This window comes from Neophocaena asiaeorientalis, unplaced genomic scaffold (assembly GCF_003031525.2).
Source record: "Neophocaena asiaeorientalis asiaeorientalis breed wild unplaced genomic scaffold, Neophocaena_asiaeorientalis_V1.1 scaffold220, whole genome shotgun sequence".
Classification (NCBI taxonomy): domain Eukaryota; kingdom Metazoa; phylum Chordata; class Mammalia; order Artiodactyla; family Phocoenidae; genus Neophocaena; species Neophocaena asiaeorientalis.
In genome coordinates this window covers 8,767,617-8,793,565 of record NW_020174042.1, presented here as the reverse complement: position 1 = coordinate 8,793,565, position 25,949 = coordinate 8,767,617, and the positions used below count along the sequence as shown (strand labels likewise).

General features: G+C 41.6%; 1 protein-coding gene and 1 non-coding gene across 4 annotated transcripts in view; both read left to right on the top strand.

The window, feature by feature from the left end:
• HSD17B3 (hydroxysteroid 17-beta dehydrogenase 3) overlaps window positions 1-24,327 on the top strand; it is a 41,287-nt gene extending 16,960 nt beyond the window's left edge. The window contains exons 3-12 of one of the 3 annotated variants that reach the window (XM_024753895.1): window positions 6,126-6,201; window positions 8,318-8,425; window positions 9,440-9,507; window positions 10,956-10,991; window positions 13,875-13,909; window positions 14,991-15,072; window positions 15,553-15,603; window positions 15,701-15,766; window positions 18,919-19,068; window positions 22,696-24,327. In XM_024753895.1, coding sequence (XP_024609663.1) covers window positions 6,126-6,201; window positions 8,318-8,425; window positions 9,440-9,507; window positions 10,956-10,991; window positions 13,875-13,909; window positions 14,991-15,072; window positions 15,553-15,603; window positions 15,701-15,766; window positions 18,919-19,068; window positions 22,696-22,806 — 783 coding nt within the window. In that variant the 3' untranslated portion in view covers window positions 22,807-24,327. Of the gene's footprint in view, window positions 1-6,125; window positions 6,202-8,317; window positions 8,426-9,439; window positions 9,508-10,955; window positions 10,992-13,874; window positions 13,910-14,990; window positions 15,073-15,552; window positions 15,604-15,700; window positions 15,767-18,918; window positions 19,069-22,670 lie in introns of all 3 variants that reach the window. The other 2 variants (XM_024753896.1, XM_024753897.1) reach the window with 2 other exon arrangements.
• LOC112405490 (U6 spliceosomal RNA) lies at window positions 4,834-4,935 on the top strand. Its single transcript, XR_003004345.1, has one exon. It is a non-coding gene; the product is annotated as a U6 spliceosomal RNA (small nuclear RNA).
• Window positions 24,328-25,949: the final 1,622 nt, after the last annotated feature.

Genomic DNA, 25,949 nt, shown 5'->3' with positions numbered 1-25,949 from the left:
TTTAATACTTATATACATATATATTTAAACATCATAAAACTTACTTTTTGTCACTTTAATATATATAAACATGCATTCTTGGCTATTAATGCCCACAGAATGCTAGAAGCAAAATATATGACTAAAGATTGTCTGGTTTTATTGCTCCATATCTGGGCAATTCTAGTGCCACCCCAATGTCTGGGATGGTATGGATGCTACAAGCTCCAGTGTGACAGGCAAGGCAGTTAGAATGCTTCTCAAGACAGCACTCCTGTCAGTTACAGGTAATGGCACAGTGTGGCCCCTTGCATTAAAATCCCTTGGCTTAGCCCAACCCAAGAAAGAAACAACTGCTTTGCTCTATTCTTGAATATTATCACACATTTACTGTCAACATATGATGGTGTCTTATGCCATTTCAGCAAGGAAATTCTTCTTCCTGATGTCTAAATTACCCTAAACTACTCCAGCTGCACTCTAGGCTTATTCCCTTTCACCTTCCCTTAAATGAATGCATCAGCTTTTAACTATTTTTATGTTTCCTTGGATTCATTGCTTTGTTCCTGCGTGTCTTCACTTCAACCCTATACTTTCTGAACCAGGCTTTGAGTATCCTAAATTCATTGTAGTATGTCATGGTTGTGTGCACGTGTGTGTGTGTGTGTGTGAGAGAGAGAGAGAGAGAGAGAGAGAGAGAGAGAGAGATGTACCAAACAAGAGTGTACATAATATCTAAGTGTGGTTACAAAAAAATTTAAAATGAGGACAGTGTCTCCTATCACCCAGCTTAAGAAACAGGGCATCACCAGTTTCCTTGAAGTTTGTCGTATAGGCACATATGTCATGCCTTTGTGTTTCCCCTCCTCACTCCCACAGATGTCAGCGCTATTAAGAATGCTGTGTTAGTAATTTCCTTGTTTTAAAAAAGTTGTTACACATGCGTGTATCCCTCAACAACATTTGGTTGCCTCATTTGTTTTGAACTTAATATAAATTGATTCATATGTCTTCTGTAATCTGCTTCTTACTGATCAATATTGTGCTTTTGAAATTCATCCATGCTGACGTGTGTAGAACCTGGTTCATTCATTTTCAGTATTGTATAGTATTCCATTATATAAATTGACCCAATTTAGTTATCCATAGTCATTTAATTCACAATGGCAACAGATAAACATAGGACATTGGTGGCAGGAACAGCTAAGTTTCCCCCCAGATCCCTATTCTCCCATTGTATAAAGTTGTAGCTAGTAAGTGGCTATCCAGCCAGGGAACTTCCCAGATTCCCTTACATATAGCTGGGGCTTTGTGACATTTTTCCAATGAAATCAGGCAGAAGCGATGTGTGTCATTTCTTGGTCAAGGTGGCTGAGAGAGGGGATATATCTTCTCTACCCTCTTCCGATCCTTGCACTGGCTGGATATCAACAGCCAGGGCGATCTTAGAAACCTGGTGTTGAAGGTGGAAATGCCTTTCTCAGCTGTGCGTCCTGAAGGACTGTGTGGAATAGAGTCTGTTATACAAGACAAAAACCAAACTTCATTGCGTGAAGCCACTGAAATTTTGGAGTTATTTGTTACAGCAGCTTAAGTTATCCCAACTAATGCAAACTAACAAGAAATGTCCAAGATTTACATGAAGAAACTTCTAAAAGTTTTAGAAGAATGCATAAGATCTGAATAAATGGCATATTACGGATAACTGATTAATGCAAAGATGCAACTTTTCCCTTAAATATCTCTAATTTCAATATAAAACGTTAAAAAATATAATCTTATCATTTACTTGGAAAATTAAGAAGGTAACACAAGAACATTTTGAAAGAAAATAATAAATCATAGGGACTTCCTCTATGAGACACCAGATATCAAAGCCTATTATAAGATTATCAGAAGTGGCACTGGCACAGAAGTTAACAAATAGGCCAGTGGAACAGAACAGATAGATTAGAGACAGATCCACGTACATATGAGAATTTGGCATAAACATTTCACATCAAGAAAAGATGGACAAATAGAAAAATGCTGCCAAAACAATGAGCCACCCATTTTGAAAAAAATAATGCTAGATGATTTCAACCTCACACTATTCTCAAAAATAAACAACAACAAAAATAAAAAAACTACAAGTGTTACAGGAAAATGTATTTATATCCTTGAAGTTGGGGAAAATCATAAAGGAAATTCTAAAAAAAAATAAGGAAAATATTCACAAACTTGGTAACATTAAAATTAATATTATGTAATGTATGGAAAGAACACCATAAACAAAGGAGAAAATAATTACTGCATATATAGTAGGCAAATAATTAATACCAAGTATATGTAAAAATAAAGCTCCTACAAACTTATAAAAAAATGACAACCCAACAGTAGACTGGGCAACGGGTATATTCTGGTTATATCCAGACAAAACTATAATTCAGAAAGATACATGTACCTCTATGTTCATAGCAACACTATTCACAATAGCCAAGACATGGAAACAACCTGAATGTCCATCAACATATGAATGGATAAAGAAGGTGTGGTACATATATACAATGGAATACTACACAGCCATAAAAAAGAATGAAATAATGCCATTTGCAGCAACATGGATGTGTCTAGAGTCGCAACATACTAAGTGAAGTAAGTCAGAAAACGACAAATATCATAGCATATCACTTGTATGTCTAGAGTTGCAACATACTAAGTGAAGTAAGTCAGAAAACGACAAATATCATAGCATATCACTTGTATGTCTAGAGTTGCAACATACTAAGTGAAGTAAGTCAGAAAACGACAAATATCATACGATATCACTTGTATGTGGAATCTAAAATATGACACAATGAACTTATTTATGAAAGAGAAACAGAATCAGGGGCACAGAGAACAGAGCCGTGGTTGCCAAGGGGGAGGGGGTTAGGAGAGGGATGGATTGGGAGGTTGGGGTTAGCAGATGTATGCTTTTATATACAGAATGGATAAACAAGGTCCTGCTGTATAGTACAGAGAACTATATTCAATATTCTATGATATGTACCATGTCTTCTTTATCCATTCCTCTGTCAATGGGCATATATACAATGGAATATTACTCAACCATAAAAAAGAACGAAATAGTGCCATTTGCAGCAACACTGATGGACCTAGAGATTGTCATACTGAGTGAAGTAAGTCTGACAGAGAAAGACAAATATCATATGATATCAGTTATATGTGGAATCCAAAAAATATGGTATGAATGGACTTATTTACAAAACAGAAATAGAGTCACAGATTTAGAAAACAGACTTATGGCTACCAGGGGAGAAAGGAGGGTAGGGAGGGATAAATTGGGAGATTGGGATTGACATACACACATTACTATATATAAGATAGGTAACTAATAACGACCTACTGTATAGCACAGGGAACTCTACTCAATACTCTGTAATGACCTATATGGAAAAAGAATCTAAAAAAAATAGTGGTTATATGTATATGTATAACTGATTCACTTGCTGTACAGCAGAAACGAACACAACATTGTAAATCAATTATACTCCAATAAAAATTAAAAAAAATAAACATACTGGGAAAATTTAAAAAAGAAGATGCACTTAAAAGTTCATTGATGATGAATGAATAAACAAAACGTGGTGTAGGCATACAATGCAGTATTATTCAGCCTTGAAAAGGAAGGAAATTCTGACACATGTTACAATGTGGATGAACCTTGAGGACATTATGCTTAGTGAAATAAACCGGCCACAAAAAGAGAAAAACAAAAAACAAACGAACAAAATATTCTATGATAAACCATAATGGAAAAGAATATAAAAAAGAATTTATATATGTATAACTGAATCACTTTGCTGTACAGCAGAAATTAGCACAATGTTGTAAATCAACTATACTTCAACAAAAAGTTTAATAAAAAAGGGTATATGCAGGTAATTCACATATAAACATAAAAAAAAATCAGTCCCACTGATAGTTGGAAAAGTGCAAAGCAAAACAGTAGAGAGATGTAATTTCTTGACTTTTAGGTTGAAAAATTTGCTAATATAGTATATGGGCCAGAGTGTGGAGAAGTAGAAGCTGTATTTTTGATGGTACAGTTTTAAAGGAGAATATTTTGCCAATACTGTGAAAATTTAAAAAGCACGTACCTTTTAACACAGCAGTTCCACTTTTCCTTGGCTATCTACTCTGGGAATTAATTCACTTGTATATACAAAGAGCAGTATTGAAGGGCTTTCACTGTAGCAATATTGGTAATAGGAAAACTTCAAAACAACTTAAATGCTCACCCAAAAGTGAACTATAGAGCACTATGAAGCAATAAAAATGTGGCTCAGCATATGGACTGACGTAGAAATAGATACAATACTTAGAGATGAGACACATCATTAAGTTAAAAAGACAAGCTTATAATGCCATTTATAAAGTGTGAAAAGAAAGAAATCCCACAAAACAAACTTCTATTTCTGTATGTACTTATAGATGCATGTAGATGCAGAGAGAAAGTTAGAAAGGAGGATCAATACCAAACTAAAGACAGCGGGAGCCTAGCGGTGGTGGGGAAATGGAACCGTGGGTGTGGCTTAGTGACAGCTTTTACAGTGAGAATGTACTTGTGCATTTAATAGTATAATTTAATAAATCAAAATAGAAAAAGATGTAAATGCTGAGGCTTCAGCTCCAGAGATTCTTAATTGGATGGTCCTGGTGGGAATTGGTGTTTATTTTTGATGTCTTCCTGAATGATTCTGATACCATAGGTTTGAATATGGGCTATTGGAGACCATATAGTAAAGTCTTCAATTCAGCTTCTTATGTGTTTTCTATAATAGAACTCCTTGTTAAAAGCTGGCATAGTGCTTGTTTTGGAAACATATACACTAAAACTGATGTGATACAGTGAAGATTAGCACGGGCCCTGTGTGAGGATGACACACAAATTGTGAAACATTCCGTAATTGTGAAACATTCCCTATAGGTAAATTTTATGTCATGTGTATTTTACCACAATTTAAAAATATAACAGTTTCATTTAATTAAAACCATAGAGAAGGATTTCAGTTTACTGGGCCCTTTGTCACTAACTCAAATGTTGTCTGTCTCTGTTTATTATATTTTAATTAAAAAAATTTTTTTGTCTCTTTTTTTAACATCTTTATTGGAGTATAATTGCTTTACAATGGTGTGTTAATTTCTGCTTTATAACAAAGTGAATCAGTTATACATATACATATGTTCCCATATCTCTTCCCTCTTGCATCTCCCTCCCTCCCACCCTCCCTATCCCACCCCTCTAGGTGGTCACAAAGCACCGAGCTGATCTCCCTGTGTTATGTGGCTGCTTCCCACTAGCTATCTATTTTACGTGTCTCTGTTTAAATGAGCATTGGTTTTCCCATTTGTCTTCAGGCAAAGCTCTATCTTTTCTCACCTGTAGCATTTTTAGGTGTGAGGAGTCTGGGCCTGTCCATGATAACTCAGCACATTGCGTTTACCTGTCTCCTATGCTATGTTCAAGCACACCACTTCTGCACTGTCGCTCAGCTCCCATGAGTCGGAGCAGTGTCCAACCTGAAGAGAGTTCCTTCTGATCTCAGGGAAGCGTCTGTTTACCCTCCAGTTTCCTATTCCATTTTCTGTCCCGTTGGGAGCCAGAAACCGGAAAGAAAGGGCTCAGGTCCATGACCGTGCCCAAGTGAAGAGAACCACAGGAAGAACGTTCTTGTGAATAGGAGGCAGCTCACAAGGTCGCTGCAGAAATATTGTTTTTTATTATGGGATGCTACTCTAGACCCTGTTACATAAATTATAGTATAAAATCCTCCAAATTCTGAATTCCACCACACATTTGATCGTAGGTGGTTTAGATAGGAGGGCATTCAGATTGTGGATCTGTGCAAAAAAGCACATAGTTCCTGGCACATAATAAACACATGCAAATAAACTACTGTTATGTCACATTTAGCCTGGCCCAGTGTGGCTGTTTTACTCATAACCCAGAAACCTTTGTCATATTCTGCATATTTAAACTCAGGAGAAGCAAGCACATCACGCTGTGACCAACTGAGTGATGCCCCAACTCACCTTTAATGTAACAAGCCTTCCCTGTCTGCTTATCATCTCCTTTTTGGTTTTCCCATCTCTACCCTCAGTTAGCAAGACAGGGACTCAATGTCGTGCTTATCAGCCGGACACCGGAAAAACTACAAGCCATTGCTACAGAGATTGGTGAGTGACCCCAAGAAATAAGGGAGATGTTTGTGGAGCCCACCAGCCAATTCTGCTCCTGTCCTGCCCATAGAGACATCTGTCAGCATCCCTACGTCTGCTCTCTGGAGGCTGCGGTACCAGCCTCCTTAGGGGACCCCAGTTTACAAAGTTAAGTGCAGGATATAAGTGGCTTTAGTTCACTTCAGTTTAGTTCACCAGGGGTTCTTCAGGCTGCATGAAGCAGGGGCAGACTCACCCCACGAATAGGTCTACTCTCTTCTTTGGTCTAGCGTCTCCATATCTAGGATCAGACTCCCTCATCCAGAGGCCTCAGCTGTCTGATTGCTTCTGCTACTCCCACCAAAAGCAGGATCTCAGCTTCCCTGGTGGCACAGTGGTTGAGAGTCCGCCTGCCGATGCAGGGGACACGGGTTCGTGCCCCGGTCTGGGAAGATCCCACATGCCGTGGAGCTGCTGGGCCCGTGAGCCATGGCTGCTGAGCCTGTGCGTCTGGAGCCTGTGCTCCGCAATGGGAGAGACCACAACAGTGAGAGGCCCACGTACCACACACACGCACACACAAAAAAGCAGCATCTGTGTTTGGGACTTCACTTCCCTATGTCTATGCTGTGCTCCTTGCAGTAGGGTGAGGGACAATGCTTACGGCTAGCTGTTAGATTAAAAAAAAAAGGTTTGATCCAGGGCTGCCACATATGGTTTTGAAAGTTGTACACTATACAACCCCAAGAGACAGCATTTATATTATAAAGCTTTATTATTATGATCCACTCTGACATGTTCTTAGTTAATAATGATCATCATATCCCTTTCTGGGCATTTGCACTTAAATAGTAATTACTAATTTAGTAATTGATAAATTCCTTAACTCAAAGGAATGAGTCTTCAACTATGAAGACTCATGAAGACCATAGCAGGCTGTCTGGGGGAGAGCCTTATTTCTCTGGAGAGAATTTGGGCTAAGAGAAGGCTGTGGGAGGTGTGGGGTTGAGCAGTCACAACGAGGAGGCTCAGTGCCCTTGAACCAGTGAATTCTGCTTTTGTTTTCTGTCTGGATATCAGAAATAACTTTGACCCAGGACTAGGACATTCTTCAGTGTTTCCCTTACAGTGCTAAAGTGTACTTTTTATCGTCCTTTTGAAAAATAAGTAGTGTCTTTGAACTGCCCCCAAACTTTGCCTTAAGATCACTTGCCCCAGAAATACTGGGTCTAATTCCAGAGCTAAGCAGGCAGCATCTGGTGAGATATGCCCGTTGCTTTTATATCTAAGAAAGAGCTCCTGCACAAGGCAAGATCACATAAAACAGTGGAAAGAGGATTGAACTTGGAGGGAGCAGAGTTTGGGTGCCCTTGGTCAAGCTAGTAAGCTTCTCTGAGCCTTAATTTTCTCCTCTGAAAAATGGAGAAAATACCTACTTTACAAGGTTGTTGAGAGGATTAAAAAATATATTGTGCGGGCTTCCCTGGTGGCACAGTGGTTGAGAGTCTGCCTGCTGATGCAGGGGACATAAAAAAAAAAAAAAAAAAAAAAAAATATATATATATATATATATATATAGTGCATGTAAATGTTTTATAAATGCTAAGACATTGGACAAATACAAAGGATTTCTGAGTGTATGTGACAAGGACCTGACACTCACTGAGCAGAGGCATTGCACTTTGCTCTTACAGCCCTTAGTCCAGGGGTCTGAAACCTGAACATGCACCACAGTCACCCCTAGCACATGTGAAAACAGATCACCAGGCCAACTCCCAGGGTTTCCCGGTTCAGTAGGTCTGGGGTGGATCCTGAGATTTTGTGTTTCTAACAAGTTCTCAGTGATGCTGATGCTGTGGTCTGTGGACCTTGCTTTGAGAATCACTGCATTAAATCTGTTATAATGTCTTTACTTGTCACTGTAGTGACTCTTAGAATCACACAGAAACCATCATTCACAAATCTTTTAACACATCCCAGCATTTATCCGAGGCTATTTCTTGTTTCTAATTAAGGTGACAGGCTTGTGCTCTTAAGTGTCTGTTCAGGTAGTATAGGAGCATTGGGAGAACATGGGCAAGAGGGGGATTTGGACTCCTGTTCATTAAAAAAATAATTGTTGTCTCTAATGCAGAGTGGACGATAGGAAGTAGTGTGAAGATTATACAAGCAGATTTTACCAAAGATGACATCTATGAGTATATTAAAGAAAAACTTAAAGACTTAGAAATTGGAATTTTAGGTAAGTAAATTATAAAATGCAAAGCTTGTTGTAATAAATCAGTGAAACAATTATCTTAGTGATAATTGATTATTCAAGAGTAGCTTAAGCTTAACCCATGACGATAAGCTGTAGCATTAAACCAAATATTAAAGTTCAGTTCTTCAAGAGGAATTACTGGATTAACAAATTTGTATATGACTTTGAAATGGAGCAAATGTACATATTTCAATCTTCCCAACCATATTTCCTAGTATTAAAATATTTTTCTTTCACTGAACTGTATTGACATTCGGCAGGAAGAGGGAAACTCTGGCCTAAAGGAATTAGTTTAGCAAACAAACATCGCTGCAATTGACCCATGAAATAGTGAGTCAGTGTGGTTGTCTGAGGACTGACTTTCTCTTTTGGGAAATGAGATACAATTTTTTTCTGAGATAATTTATAGACAGTCTGTTTTGTAACCACATCACAGTACAGTGTTTGTATTGTACATAGAAAGAAGATTTTGATTTCTAGAATAATTACATTTTTACTGATAAAAGTGTAAAACATGTTGCAGGAAAATTGGAAAGAACAGATGAGCATGTAAAAGAGCTATGCATTTCTTGAAATCCTGACAGCCTGAGATAGCATCTTGGTATATATCCTTCCAAATACATACACACATAGTTTCAAAATCAGGATTAAATGTATGTACTGTTTTGCAACATTACAAAAAATCATACATTGCTAATGTTCTCCCAGGTTTTTAAAACTCTGAGCGGTCATACTTTTGAATGCGTCCATTGCATCCCACCACCATGATTCATTTTATGTGCATTGTATTATAGGACCACAATTTCTTTCTCTCCAGTTTCCTCACTGTTACCAAATGATGTTGCAACGAACAACCTTGTATATAAATCTTTTGTACATGTTTCCTTGGAAAACTTCCCAAGAATTCCTGGGTTGAATATGACAGTTTTTAAGGCTTTCAATTGACATTTGCCATGGGCTCTTCTGACATCTTTTTGTTTTGCCTCTTTTGATCAGTCAACAATGTCGGCATGCTCCCAAACCTTCTCCCGCGTCATTTCCTTAACACGCCGGATGACATCCAGGTAGGCCTATACTCTTCTGTGGATGTTTTCCTCTCACGTGGTCCTGAGCACCCTGGCTGGGTAATCACCAGGGCCGGGAGGGGGTAATGGGATTGTATTCTGTATTCCAGGTGGATGACTGGAGGTCTCCCTTTCTTTTCGCCTGAGTACTTGATACACAGTCAAGGATACTGCTGTTCATGACTATCTCTAGGATAAGGACAACTTCCCTCTTCTCCACACACCAAAATTTACCTGTGCCAGTCTTTCGGGGATCTGCACTTTGCTTTCTAAGAGGGTAATTCGGCCTAACAAATTCATAACTTTGTATTCATGGCTTTCTTTGTCTTCCCAGGTAATAAGACTCATTCCACTTTCAGTGTGATAGAAGCCCCTCGCACAGACTCTGTGGTTGGGGTTGTTGTCAGTTCAGCCAGCTTGACTCGGACCCATGACTGCCCTTGCTGGCCATGAGCAAATTTACTACGCATTTAACAGTCTTCGAAGACACTATATTTCGATACTTCCTCAGGCCCTGACCTTTGAAGTAGTGGGTTATAACAATTCTGAACAGGCTAGCATGCTTCTATTCCCCGATCCCGCAAGTATTCCTAAGGTTCTGTGTAGGCCCCACGTCTACTGCGTGGACAAATAATGCCAGATTCCTTGGACCCTGCTGAACATCCTCACCGGCCACACATCTAACTCCATGGTCCCGGTTTCTGGCACAAGTTGGTGTCTCTCCATTAAGCAGGTTCCGCTCTTGCTTCTCTTTATTTACATCTGCATTTGTACTTGTCTATGTGTCTGACCCTCTTTTCCTCTCTGTCTGTCTTGGGTGATTCTAGCAGTTTCTTTAACTGCCCTCTGTAGCCCGGAACCTGTATACCTTGTGTTATACAACCATTCACCTTTCTAATGTCTATGCTATTGTCTTCTAGATCACATATACTAACCTCCCTTCCTTCAGCTGGAAATTAACCATCTCCCTTTGAAAAACTGTTTCCGTATTCCTGCCGAAATTTTCAAGGAAACTTTTGTCTTTTTTTTTTTTTGGCGGTACGCGGGTCTCTCACTGTTGTGGCCTCTCCCGTTGCGGACAGCAGGCTCAGCGGCCATGGCTCACGGGCCCAGCCGCTCCGCGGCATGTGGGATCTTCCCGGACTGGGGCATGAACCCGTGTCCCCTGCATCGGCAGGCGGACTCTCAACCACTGCGCCACCAGGGAAGCCCGGAAACTCTTAATTGACTTCTATTCAAGATCACATTCTTATAGAATCACAGTGTGGATGTCAGATGTTTCCCTGTTCTAGTGCATTCTGAATATCAACTAGGAGCCTAATTTGCAGGCTGAGGCAACCACTCAGACACACACTTTTGCCCGCTTCATGGTTGTTTAGCACTGAATACTTCTCAAGAGAATTTCTCAAATGATCTGGCTGATTCATGATTGTGGTTATTTATTACAGAGCCTCATCCACTGCAACATCACCTCGGTAGTGAAGGTATGTGGTCAATGTATGTGCTCAGTGCATTAAAATGTAGTTGCTGTTGGATTTGGCAACTCAGGAGAATTGGCCCCTTCCCTGTAGATGCAGAATTCTTTAAAATTGAACTGTACTTTAAAATTGAAATGAGAGACCACGTAGTAGCCTTTTAATTGTCTTGTCTGTTTTCATCAAGAAAATACAGTGGATTCACTCTTCCTAGCATCTGAATCCTTTTTCTGCATTCAGTTTTGTCCTATGTCAGAACATATTAGGCCTGACGGTGATGAAACTTATTCAGGATTCCAAAGCAACTTAAAAAAAAATAGTATCTTCTTGTGATTTGAGTCTTTGTAAATAGAAGAAAGCTCACTTGGTGTGGAAAAAGGACAGAGGGTGTGGTTTGGATTTTATAGACTCTTGTTGTTCAAAAACTATTTGTTGAAGTGAAGTTCAAGTTCATATGTATTCTGATTCCAGATCAGTTACTGGACAGCATTGGGCCTGCTATTTAGCCCCTTTGAACTTCAGATTCTTCATCTGCTATTAAAAGAGTATTGAACTAATTGATGTGTCAGGTGCCATTCAGCACTCAGGTCCTTTTATTAGAATTAACTGCATACGCATTTATAGGCATGAGTACCACAAAGCTATCCTATGCTGTGTCTTTGTGTGAATAAGAAAAACGGAGACAAATTGTCTGTGCAGACAATTTGGGGAAAGGTGCTGCTTAAGAGTGGACATAGCCCCATGCTTGGTGAGTAGATGATGCTTTTGTGTGGACACAATATTTCCCTTCTCTCTGAATGATGAGAGCCCTCTAAATGGCTTGTGAGTGAACCCTGGGCTTTCAGCGCACACTCACCCCCACAGCTGGGCACCTTGCTCGGTACACAAAGTTCACAGCTGTGCCTGGCAGCCCTCATAATCACTCTGGATGGTCCAATGGAACTTCAGCAATGACTCAGGTATGACTGATTTCATGGAACTGGGACCCTTATTGGGGAGCAGCGGGGGGCTATCTCGTCTTCACAGCATGGACTGGCGGGGAGAACTGGTTTCCCAGAGGAAAATAGGTTCCTATCAACATAAAAAGAGGGGATGGATGCTGAACAGACCAAAAAAAAATGTTTTTCATGTGGCTAGAGTTGAGCTGACAAAAATTATTTTCAGCATTGGTTGTTTTTTTTGTTTTTGTAAGTATACTGGTATTTTATAGTTTCCTGCTCAGTTTTTATTGGTACATACATTCTTTTTATGCTGAGCAATCAATGGCTTTTTAAAATCCCCAGCTGATGTAATTGAAGGTTTTATATGTTCCACTGTTGTCTGCAGCCTTACCACTAAAATCTTTCACATTAATGGATACGTTGATCTTTCAGTCTTGGTTCATTTGATCACAGGGTTTCCCAAATGTATTTGACAACCCTCTGACTCTTTTAGCAGAGAAATGCTTTGATTTTCAAAAAAATTATTTTATATCTTGGTAGACACTAACTTCCTTAAGTAACAAAGAAAACAAATTGAAGTTTAGCTTCTAAGTATGCAATGCCCAAATTGGCCACGCTGGTTGGAAGCATGACTAGTATCATTTCATTATTCCAAGGGAACCATCTGGAAACACTAGAGTTCTCTATCAAGCGCAGAGATGGGAGAATGAGTTTGAGGGCAAAGGGAACGTGGGATAAGAGACTAAATACTGGAACCTTTGAGACAGGGACCCACAAAGTCCAGTGTTGTATCTCCAGTTGGGATCATTCACCCAGTCAGGCTTTTGGGAGACTGAGAAATGCTGTTCAACAATGCTCCAACTATATCCTTAATGAAGTTGGGAGAAGCAAGGAAAGGGTGTTGACATGATCTACTCCTCATGCTTCTCTCACCTCCCTCAAAATCCAGGGTTTCAGAAGGCAGTCCAGTCTAGGAAGCCCTCACCACTCCCACCCCTGCCTCTTCTCCAGAGCAGTGAAAACATTATTTGGAGGCTCCCAGGGATGAGCTTAGGGGCCTCCCTAGGAAATGCAGGGCCCCAGACAGCATGAAAAATTAGGCAAACTTGTCTTCTGGTCCCCAGTGTCCTCTATTTCTCTGCCTCTCCCTGTCTGTTTGGATGCTCTCTGTCTCAAACCTGCTCCCAAGACAGGGCCTGATTCCACTCAATTGTACTTTCAAGAACATTTTAGTCCATGGGTTTGCCTCTTTCTTAATTCTTAAAATGGGTGCCTTAAAATTATGACATGAAAAGCTTTCTTAATGAAATATTTAAGCTCCAGAACTGGCAGGGAAGACTTCTTCCAGGGACAGTAGGTTGGGGTGGGGAAGGGATTTTTCAACGCTGTTGTAATTCCAACAGACCAGCAGACATGTGGTGTCTAGGGAGCTACTTCACAGGCCACCTGCAGGCCGCCAGTGAGGCTGCTGTTGAATTGAAGAGACGTCCTTCTCCGTCTCATACCTTGTATGTGAGACACTCATGGACACTTGTTAGGTTTCCTGACAGTCCCCTAATTCTAACTCCTGTGTGAGTTTTGTAATGGCCAAACTACTTTTGCCTCTCTCCCAGAATGAAGGGTATCTGTGGAGCCTCAGTGTTGGTCCCACAGACATAAGCCAATTACCATAGTTTTTCACTCCCTTCATTTTCCAGGAAGACTTCAGTTTTATGAAGGAGAAACCAGAGGCCTCTGAACCGTTTGCCATTTTTCTAAGTTGCCTTTTATGGATTCCAGCCAGACTCTAGTGTTGTCAGAATTACCTCCAATGAGTGTCAGCAGATTTTCAAGGCCATCTGAGAAGATGAACCTGTTTCTCCAGTTTCCTCCAGCACCTACTTCCTAAGTCCCCACGGCACATTGCTACATAGTTCCTTTGTCAGGGCTTAACTTTGCCCTTCTCTTATAGATGACGCAGCTGATTCTGAAACACATGGAATCAAGGTAAGGTCTTTCCTTGGAAAAGCCATGGTCTGCCTGGCCTGGCACGGCACTCAGCTGACTTAAGGACCAGGGGGATAGGGTTCATCCGCTGCTGCTTTAACAAATGATAAAACTATGATGAAAGGACATGGAGATTATGGTTGGACCAGGCCAGCTTTGCAAGCAGATAAGCATATTTGCAGGTCAAATGTAGCATATACTGGAGGGAGGAAGAGAACAGCAGTTTCAGCAGACATTGTGTTCAAAAAATTAACTCACAGTGAGTATAAAAGAAACTTCAGAAGTTGGCCTGAGACCAAGACCATCTCTTTGTTATTATGCATTTCAGCTCTTGTCAGAATGAATACTCCGGTTTTGGGGTAAAAATCACCACCCCATCAGTGTCTCTATTTATTCCATGTTTTAAATCACCCTATTACAATGCCCACTTGGGAGCTGGTTTTTCTCAGGTGGTATTCACTAAAAGCAAATGGTCAATAGTTTTATCTTACCTAGAGGAAGAAGGGGCTTGGCCTTGTATTCCGATTTGCAGTTTCTTGATTTTTCTGGTTTGAATCCATCTAGTTGGGAAGGATTAAGGATATTGAATTTCAAAAGGGTAAGTAAGAACCCCAGAGACCTGTGTAGGAGTGCCTGTGTGAGCAGATGATGGACTGTCAAATTCCACCCAAGACAGGATTCTGCATATGACATCTGTCCCGTTGTGGGTCATCTTTATGAGTCAGAAGGGACCTTGAGCTCATGTGGTCACATTTGAGAGAGAAGGATCACTTCCCCCTTGAGTCTTGTCTGAGCTGAGTTGGTTCTCTGCATTTCGGTGGTGGAGCTTTGCTGTAGCAGAGCCCCTGTGTCCAGTCACAAGCTCTTGAAGTCAACTGACTGCCGAGTGACGTCATGGAGTGGTGTAGTTCATGACTGAGGTGAAGTTCCACTCACGGTTCTCGGAGGCAGAACACTTAGCACACGTGGAAACCTAGAGAGGATGGAAGTTTCCCAGCGTTCGCATGAGCCCCTTTATTTTCTTCCTTCTCAAGGTGTAATCAGGCAGCAAACAACTGAAACTTTGTTTCTTGCCCTTTAGGCGGAAAGGTCTCATCTTGAACATATCTTCCGGGGCGGCCCTCTTTCCCTGGCCTCTGTACTCTACGTATTCGGCTTCCAAGGTGAGTGACAGATGTAGTCCAAGCCTCCTTCTCCTTCTTCCTTTTGTTTTTCCCATTTAGCATTTTCCTTTGGATCATCTGGCAAGGCGATGGACTGATTTGCCTAGAGATACTCTTCTAGGTACAGGGAGGAGCGAGTCAGCCAGTATCTGGGTGCGAATTAGAAAAAGATGCTGCCCCTGGGCTGATGAAGACTCGCAGCAGCACAGCCGGGCAAGCGCGGCCCCCATGGAATTCCGGCTCCCACTCACTTCCTTGCCTGGGAGCCCTGCGCTCCTCTGGCCAGCAAGTAACATTGTAGTTTCCCTCCATCCCAGAGGCCTCATTAGGTGTCCTCTTGCCCTAGCCATAAATCTTTGGAACTGTGGGTGCTCTAGACAAGGCAGAGCTTCCCCCGGGTAGGGTATCTATAATCAGCGGCCCTAGGTATGTACTTATTACAAAACTTATGTTCCTTCTCATTGCGGGAGCTCTTCCCAGACCAAGAAAAGAAGTTCTAACTCCCATCAAGACGAACTGCTGCATTTTAAGGTGAAGAAGATAAGCTCCCTGTGGTGTCCTTTGAAATCTGAGTGAATTGGCTCTGACAGAGAATCAAGTCCTTAGGTGTTTCTCCTTCTTGCTCCAGGCTTTTGTGTGCACATTTTCCAAGGCACTGCAAGCAGAATATAAAGAGAAAGGAATCATTATCCAGGTGAGGTCAACAGTTCTGAGTCCTTGGGAATGGGAACTCTGGATCCCCATGGAGCCTGGGCCACTGCTTCCTGCAGGACAGGCTGTGCATGTGTGACCAGGAGAGGGGGTCTGGATGACACCATGTGAATTCCTGTGACCATAGAGGTGGCAGTGGAGCCACCGTGGTTCTGCCTGCTGCTGCCCTCACTGTGCCCTGGGTGCTGGAGAAGGAAATGGGGTGGGATGAGTGAGTGCTCAGAAACACTTTCTACCCAATGCTGCGTCAGGACAGAAATAGGTTCTTGTCTAAGCATCCTCTACTCTCCGACCTAGATAGAGGAGACAGGCTCATGTGGGAGGAACTGTGGAGAAGGAACAAAAGAAAACTGGGCACTTGGTTAATGTTGGAAGAGGGGAGAGGGTGCTTCGCTTGGGGGCTGTTCATCTGTGATGGAACATAGAGATCTCCACACCCTGGTTCTTGAGCACTTGAGGAAGAGGTGCTCTGCTCTGCATCTCCTCTACAATGACAGAGTGGTCATGGAGTTGACCTTGTCCTGACTGTAAACAAAGCTGGGTTGTCACTGCTGTCTGTAGGCTGAGCAATATGACATGCTTCCTTCAGCAACACAATTAAGTGGTTTCTGGAACCTGGAATAAACAGTTTACAGTTTTTGGTTAACTGGGAAGAAGTTCGATGACATACTATTAGGAATGAAAAAGGCACACTCAGTTATATTTTTAAAATTACTGCTGCACATACTGATTTTCAATTAAAATACCCAGGTGAGAGTATCTCAGTATAAATTAACCAGCTATAGGATGAAGCTTATTCAACAGGCAGATATGAGTTAATACTAGAAGCTTTGTAAATAACATCATCTTCCCAGTTGTAGTGAGTGGTTGTAACAGACTTGTCACTAGACTACAGTCCCATTCTCTGCCCTGCTGAACTAAAGTCTCACCTAAAAGAGATTCTTCCCTTCTATCCATTCTCCAACTTCCAGCTGAGGACGGATTCCTTTTGCAACAGCTCTACCTTATAGATGCTAAGTTTTCTGCAGTAAAAAGTAATGCCTAAAATCTCATTGGCTTAAAACCACAAAGATTTATTTCTCATTCATGCTACACATTCACTGTGAACTGTCAGAGGGGATTAGCTCACTGTAGTGATGCAGGGACCTGGGCTGATGGGGCAGCCGCCATCTTGGATATTGTCAGTTGATATGTCAAAGAAAAAGTGGTAGGAGTTCAAGAGACTTGCTTTGATAATTAAGGGCTCTGATAACTACTGAGCCTGCGAGCCACAACTACTGAAGCCTGCATGCTGCAACTACTGAAGCCCACGCACCTAGAGCCCGTGCTCCACAACAAAGAGAAGCCACCGCAATGAGAAGCCCGTGCACTGCAGTGAAGAGTAGCCCCCGTTCGCTGCAACTAGAGGAAGCCTGTGCACAGCAACAAAGACCTAACGGAGCCCCCCAAAAAAGGCCGCATGTCACTTTTGCTCATACTCATTGGTCAGATCTGGTCACATGGTCCCACCCAACCATAGGGACCCAGGAAGTGCAATTCTGTCATGTGTCTGGAAGAAAGAAGAACTAAAAATATTTGGTGAACAGCACTAAATATTAGTGTTGAGTATCAGGTCTTAGCATCATCTCGATCTTGATAATTGTGGGCCAGAGATGCTGTAGCTGCTAAGTTAGTGGGTTCTGTGGGGCAGAAGATGTGGGAGGAGGTGAGGAAAGGGGAGGGAGCCCCTTGCCTCATGCAGAAGCCTCAGAGCTGCTCCAAGTCCTGGAAGAGACGCTGTGACATTCTGAAAACCAGCTAGTCTCTCCAAACACGCATGTAATTGGTGCTCAATAAATATTTGTAAAATTCCTGAGGAAGTATGTACTGTAATCTTGGGTTTGATTTTCAAATCCCAGTGCTGCCATCAACTGAGTGTTTTGGACAGCCTGCTTAAACTCTGTGAGTTTGTTTCCCCATCTGTAAAAAGGGGTTTATAATAGCTGCTTCTCTGGGTTACTGTGAAGATCTAATGAATAGATAAGTATGCAAATTTAACCAAATATTTATTGAGCCCTTGTTTTATGCATAAAGGTGTTTTGTCAACCAAAACTCACTGTAAGAATGGAATCACTTTTTATTATTTCCCTATCTGAAAACTGGGTTTGAAAACACAAGCTTCTTATATTTTTCTAAGAATACACTTTGAGCTCTTTGGAAGAAAAGTGTTATGCAAATTAATAACTGCATTCATTTCCATGAGAACCAATTGAATTGAATTGACTGACATACATTGGATTAAATTATGAAACAATGTAATTTCAAGTATGATGAGGAAAAAAATGTGATGTGACAAAAATTTCAAAGGTGACGTGAAGAAAAAGAAAACAAGCATGGATTTTTTTTTTTTTTCCCTAAAGATGCCAAGGTCTCTGTGTCTGGGAATAAAGTAAGAAACCCCATTATGAAACCTCATGCCAGGCCACAAGGTGGTGAGACCACCAGTGGAAACATGGTATTGGGTTTTCAGGGTACAGTGTGCTGTTGTTTATTTGTCTTACCATGACAGGAAAGATTATGAGGTATGTGCCACTCCTGGCTCCTAACCGAAGTGTGAAAGTGGGAATCTAAAATACTTGAAAGTGCTCCAATTTGGTTATACGTGTTAGAAATAAATTTCTGTGATAGGGTTGCCAGATAAAACACAGGACATCCAGTTAAATTTGAATTTCAGATAACAAATAATCTTTTGAGAATAAGTGTATCCCATGCAATACTTGGGATATAATTAAACTGAAATATTTTCCCATTGTTTGTCTTCAAATATAACTGGGTGTCCTGCATTTTCACTTTCTAAGTTGGGGAAACGTGCTGTAAGACAGAGCTCCTCATTCACCCTGTGTGCATTTGAACCACTTGGTGTTGTGTGGCTAAGGCCTCATCTTGAGTTAGTTGCCATGTTAAGCCAGAAACTGACCTTTCTGATTCCCAGCTCTGTGCTCGTTCTATACCTTTAACTGTTCTATTATCATATAGTATCCTGAGACTTTTTAGGGGGAGAACAGAGTTGGAACATGAAGGGATGGTAAAATGGGTATTAGTTTCTCAGGGCTGGGCAGATTGCTCCTGTGTTACGGTCTTTATTTCCCATTGTAGGTGCTCACCCCGTATGCTGTTTCAACCCCGATGACAAAGTATCTAAATACAAACATGATAACCAAGACTGCTGAAGAGTTTGTTAAAGAATCACTGAATTATGTCACGATTGGAGACGAAACCTGTGGCTGCCTCGCCCATGAAATCTTGGTAATTGATAACTTCTCCTTTCTTGAAGCAAGGGAGGACAGACAAGCAGGGGGCCCTAGCAGGGCTTAGCCAGCTCTTCCTTGCTGTTGGAGCTTTCAGCCGTTCTCTGTCACGCAAGGATAGTGATGCCAGAGGTGTGCTGCTGAGGGTAATCCAGCCTGGGAAAAGGTGTATCTAGCAAGGGGAAGGAGAAGCTGAAGCGCTGGGTGCCCAGCCTATAGATAACTCTGAAGTTGGCAAATCTCACCCTTGGCCGCCTCACCTCTGCCCTCAGAAAGTAAGGCGGCTCCCAGAGCTTTGTGAAGGTCAGGCCAAAACACAGGGTGCTTCCCTGTAGGGGCTGTCGATGTCCTTGGCCCACTGTGCCGGTAAATGTTTAACTATCCAGGAAAAAACCAAAAATAAAACAAAACATCTTGATTTGTAGCATTTGCTGATTTGCATGACTGATGTTAAGTTACCAGTGTGTTGTCACCGCACATGAATTCAGGAGGGGAGCTCACAATTGGCTCTCGTGAGAAAGTACAAGCTGGTTCCTGTACACCACGGACTTCATCAGACATGGAAATAAAGTCTGAAGTATGTGGCACGAGGAGTTCTTATCATCCCTGGGCTGCTTTTAGGAAAAAACACAAACATGAAACAAAGGTAGACTTGAGTTTCACACTAAAACTGAAAACAAAGAAACAGTGTCAGGGTAGTTCTGTTTCCATCATCACCGAAGAATTTTAGACAGATCTTTACTTTCCCTTCACATGTCAACTTTCTCCTCTGCCTCATATGTTTTTCTACCATGGGAATTAGGCCTCTTTCTTTCTTTCTTTCTCTCTCTGATGCTAGAGAGATTCATGGGTCAGTGCACTAAATCCTCCCAAAGCATTCAGCTGTCTCCTGGGACTCAGTACCGAGACTCCGGCAAGAGATACGGAATTGTCTTAGCTGATTACTTGCTGCTTTTACTGTAGAATGTCAACCATGTGCAGGATCACCATTTGAACACAGTGCAAAGTGGACAAGCAGAAAGAATATAAGATCTTTACTTTGCGTATTGCTGATCTGGTTTTTCTTCAGACCGCTACTTGCTGCATGGCACGAAAACAAATTAGTGGAATGTCTAATGAGTTTTAACTTAGTTTGATCTGATAATCTAAACTGTCCATTTAGGAAATAGGCTGTCCATTATTTAGAGAAAAATGCTCGGTCTTGCCTGAGTGTCCCTTCTTCTGGCCTCTCTCACTAAAATGACACTGGGGAAAGAGTCCCTATGAATTCCTGCTGGTCCTTAAGTGTGTGTGGCTGGTGTCCCTAATCTATCTGACGGTTGCTCACCTTGCTGGTTTATGTCTGTGGGGGGTGTGGGGATAACTCCTTCTGTCCTTTTGGCTAGGCCAATGCATTCCCCAGCTACTGATGGCTGAACATGCCTGAATCTCTGCTACCTCCCTCATCCAGCCAGAGGCCAGCTGTCCATCTGCAGCTTTGGTTCACAGAGGCCCTCTGGCTCTCTACTCTGCATCAGCACCAATTTGAACCTGAGGGATGCTGGAAAAGCAAGTCTCAGCACTTACCTCGCCACGCTGAGATAATATTCTGTGGCTGCACTCCAGAAGAGTGGAGGCAATAAACCCTCCTTTGCTACCATTCCTTATTTATCACACTTTCCTATCCTTCACCCCAGGCCCCCAGCCCTCCAGCATAAGCTCAGAGGACACACATATCAGAGGACACACATCTGGCCACGTCTTCCTCTTTCTCTCTTCTACCTCCCACCATCTCCAGGGCAGAAAAAGTACAGGCTTTTTGTATGCTTTCCCAGGGTCACATCCTGTTCATCTCAGAGGGATTTAGGTAGTTCCAGTGGATAAGACATCCTCCTCTCCTCTTAGCGGAACTCTATACTTTTAGTTCTCCAGGATATTGATGTTTTAAATGGAATCCATTAGCATTTAGAAAATGTTTTCTGGAGACAATAGCATGGCTTGCAAGACAATTGTCTTGCTACATACATACTGTAATCCAATTCTAGAAGTCAAAAGTTGAATTTTTTTTTTTTTTTTTACTTTTCTCTTTGATTTCTTATGTAACAAATTCTAATCTCTACTGGTAAACAGATGCCAAAAACAGTAGGAAAAAGTCTTTGTGCCTGGTGAAGCAAAAGAGAAAACAAAGGAAAACACATCAATCATTAAAACCATTAAAACCAATTTTGAATTTGCCAGGGTTTAGAAAGATCATTGAATCTAAAGTTATGGATAATCAAGTGGAATCAACCAGTAAACAAGCAAGTCTTCCATTTCAAAGAGGTGAGGCAAAGACAGGATGCTCTCTACCCTCAAGGAGTTTTTGGGCAGCAGTTGAGGGGGGACTGGAGCCTCTACCTAAGAATCCGTGTGGAACTTGGGGCTTCATAGTTACCTCATTTAATTCTCCTAAACATCTTGTGAGACAGGACATTTGGCTCCCCTTTTACACTGAGGAAACCAAAGCTCAGAGCTGGATCAGATCAGATGAAGCTCAGATGGATCAGATGGCCCAAGACCACCTGGCTGGTAAAAGTGATGCAAGGGTTTAAGTCCATTTTTGCCTGATGCCAAACCTTTTCTGTTTCCTTCTACATGGCGTCTCCAGGTTGGAAGAAGGTAGATAAAGATGGGGATGGGAGAGGGGGCCTTTTAGAACATTTTCTGGGGACCTGGGATTTCAGTTTATTATATTTATGGCTGACTTCAGTAAGCCAAACCATTTGGTTCAACACAAAGCTAATGGAAGGGCTTGATTTTGCTGTGAAATAAAAAAAGCTCTGTCTGGGAGAAAAATGAGGTTCTTGAAGAAGATGTTGCATTGATTCATAGACTTGGACAGTGGAAGAAGAGCTCTACTCTGGTTCCCAGGAACCACCTTTAGGTGGTTTGGGATACCTCAGAGGACTGCAAAAATCTGAAGGTTCAAGCTGCCTACAAGGCTCAAGTTTTCCTCTAGTTGAACTTCTGTTGTTTTGTAGGTAAATTGAGGAATGTTGGACTAACCGGATCACACTGTGGACAAAATGATTACTTCTGGGGGCCTGGACACAGAGTAATTTGAGGGCAAGAATCTTCCAAGGCCTGTGCCTCTTGCCTGAAAAGCATTAGGCATTTGTGCCTCAACTTGAGGCTTCCCCCCCTTTTCAAAGCAAATACTCCATGATAATAATTTACACCTTGCTATGACTCATTTCCATTCATTAACTCTTTAAAAGAATTTTTTTCTTCCAGTTTTATTGAGATATAATTGGCATACAGCATTCTATAAGTTTAAGGTATACATCAAAATGATTTGACTTACATGAAATGATTACCACAGTAAGTTCAGTGAACATTCATCGTCTCATATGGATACAAAATTAAGGAAATAAAAAAATTTTTTTCGTTTGATAAGACCTCGTAGGATTTACTCTCTTAACAACTTTCATATATAACATACAACAGTGTTAACTATATTTATCTTAACAACTACTTAAAAGATTTGGGACTTAACTTCAGTCATCAGATATACATTTTTAAAGATGATGAATATAAATTGAGATGTTTTCTTGCAACTTCCTTGCTCTTCTTTTCTCCCAGACACTTATGTTTTTGTCTATTAAAGGCAAGCATTCTGAGCCTGATCCCGTCATGGGCCTTCTACAGCAGTGTGTTTCAGAAGTTGCTCCTGACTCGCTACATGGACTACCTCAAGCAGAATGCCAACATCACATAGTCCTGGTGGGCTGATGTGCCACCCAGCATTGCTTTCTTCACCAAGTTCTGCACTGGCTACAGAGGACCCAGGAACAGACCAGTACCTGTCACCTCCCTGAAGCTGGAGGGCCCATGTCACGGATCCAGTACTTAAAATTCAACTTTGTTTTGCAATTTTACTCAAGTCTGGAGATCTTTGGGAGAGCTGTGATGTAAAAACATGTGTTGTGCAATGGGGTTTTAATAGTTAGAGAAGGTGAGGGTGTCTATAGGTAAAACTGGAAAATTTTCTGTATGGGATTATAATATAATGTGGTGAGAAGAAAGCCTCTGATTCTTTGAATATTGGGAACAATTATACCTAGTAATCTACTTTTATAGCTATATTAAAGAATGTCTGAAATCACTAAACTTTATCAAGACTGCTGTAGTCCTAGGGCACTCACTGGTTCTCAAACTGGCTTCCTCAGAGACCCAGGAAGCTGTCTAGGATAAGGGGTGGGGGCAACAGCTACATCAGGAGAGTTTCTGGGGACCCCTCATTTCAGCTAATGCAGCACCAGATTTTTCTATTTCAATTTTATTTGGGGTTCTATGGAAGACTGTGTTTATAAAAATAAAAACAGAAAATATGTTGCTAAAAGTAGTTTAAAAAAACATTGCTCTAATACAGGAGTTGGTATCTGTAGAAATGAGTTTTTACAGGCCTCCAGCCCTTGGCTTGCTGGACTGAGGGCTTTAATTGTTAATGCATATGAGGTGGTGTGTTAGGGAACTACTATCCTTCAACTCTTGAGGGAGTTGGGGGAGGATCATGCCAGCTGGTGACCCTGCGTTGTCTGGCATTGGTCAAGAGTGCTTCCCCAAGACATCAACATGTTCTAGGCACTGCCAATGCTTGGTGGCACTTATCTTTTCTGAGAAGGTCACTTGCATTTATGGTGTGAGCAAAGATTATGCGCTGCTGCTCTAGTTTTAAAAGGATTCTGGGATATTTGGTTGGAATTTATGGGACATTTTTATGTTCTGGAGGAAAGCAGAGGATAGAACATTTAAAACCTTGGTAAGCTTAGAAAGTGGACTATGAGGTCCTAGCTCTTATTAGACCTTCTCTGAGGAAAAGACTGGGAAAATTTGTCCATTTTAAAGTATAGATATCTACTTATATTTTCTCAGTTATGGGTAACAATAACAACTATAATACAGGACGCTTTTATGTGCTGATTATTAACCTGGTGTCTTTCAGTCCTAAGCTCCACCTTTTATGCTCTGATCTATGGTGATGGTCTGGGGAAGCTTCAAACTCGAGTCCTAAGACACTCACACCAGCTGGCTTTGGGTTGGCTTCTGCCTAGGGGAGGCAAATTTGGGAGAGTAAAAGGAGGTAGAAGGGGCTAGGGAAATGTCTTCGTGTTTGTACTTCTGTTGCCATCACTCTGCAGAGAGAACAGCTTTAGCCAGACTCAGCACCAATCACGAGGCAGCCTGTAAGGATCTGAGCACCAGCCCCACAAAGCCCTCTTTAGGTATCTGAGCATTACCATGCAGGGGTCCCCCTCTAAGCATCCAGTTCCCAGAAGCACCACCTCCTCCTTTTTGTTCCACCAGCCCTGCAGTTACTGATATCTGGGTTACTTAGTATCCTCTTTTTGCTCTTTCAGCCTTTCAACTTTGGTGTTACCAATTCCCTCTCTTAAATTCCCTCTGTTTGAAATACTCAGTGTGCTTCTGTTTTGTTTTTGTTTTTTGTGACTGGATGTAACTGAGCCTGGACCTGACATAGTCTGTCACATTGATTATTTTGCTCGATCTCTGAAGCAGCCTGGATGGGTGGAATTTCCATTTTACGATGAAGAATCAAAAACTCCTTATCAGTCAGTATCCCAAGAGGAAACGAAAGGCATGTTTGAGCAATCTGAGGGATTACTTGCAAATGTGTGGGAAGGGTGTAGGTAAGTCATCAGAGCTAGTGATAGAGGGGCGCTTTTACTACCCCAAGGCCTGAAGGGGCTGGGAAAGGACCAAATACTAGGAGAGAGAGAGAGAGAGAGAGAGAAAGGGAACTGTGTAAGAAGCACTGCCTCAGAGGAACTGCAACCTTTGGCTGAGAGATGCTGCCAGGCGGTGGCCACTCTATAGAGAGGCAGAGGGAAATTGCGATACTGTGGTTTAGAATGAGAAATATATATTTCTCATGAAATGAAATATATATTTCATTTTCATTCCCATTCTTTGGAATTTCCTAAGTGATAAGAGCAACAAATGTGTCAATTGTTATTCATAATGAGCCCCTTTCAACTGCACTTGAGTTTAAGTTAATGAGGTGGCTTTTAGAAAGCCCCTAAAGTTGGTTGCCAGGGGAACCAATCATGTGATTAGAGTTTGGAACTTTTAGCCCCACTCTTCAACCTTTGGGGAGGAAAGAAGGGTGGAGATTGAGTTCAATCACCAATGGCCAATGATTTAATCAATCATACCTATCATGAAGCCTCCATAAAATATGAACTATAACTATGGGATTTAGAGAACTTCTGGGTTAGTGAACATGTGGAGGTGCTGGGAAGGTGTTGTGCCCACGGAGGGCATGGAAGCTCTACACCCCTTCCCACATACTTTAACCTATGCAGTTCTTTCCTCTGGCTGTTCCTGAGTTGTATTCCTTTATATATAAACTGGAAATCTAGTAAGTAAACAGGTTTCCTCAGTTCTGTGACCAATTCTAGCAAATGATCAAACCTGAGGAGGGGTTGTGGGAACTTCTTATTTACAGCCAGTTGGTCAGAAGCCCAGATAACAGCCTGGACTTGCAATTGACATATGAAGTGGGTGCAGTCTTGAGGGATTGAGCCCTTAACCTATGGGATCTGATGCTATCTTCAGGGAGATAGTGTCAGAATTGAGTTGAATTGTAGGACATCCAGTGGGTGTCCAAGAATTGCGTGCTGTGGGAAAATCTCCCTGCACAGTTGGTGATCAGAATTACTTGAGAGTAGAGAGAGGGTTGAGTGGAAAAACAGGGTTGTTTTACCTTTACTGGAATGATACCCAAACTTCATTCTCCTGCTGTCTTCTGGGCCTCCGGCTGGTGCCTCCCATTGGTCACATCCAACTGGAAGCTCACTGATGTAAATCATAAGGTTAATCTCCTGAGATACCAAGTTT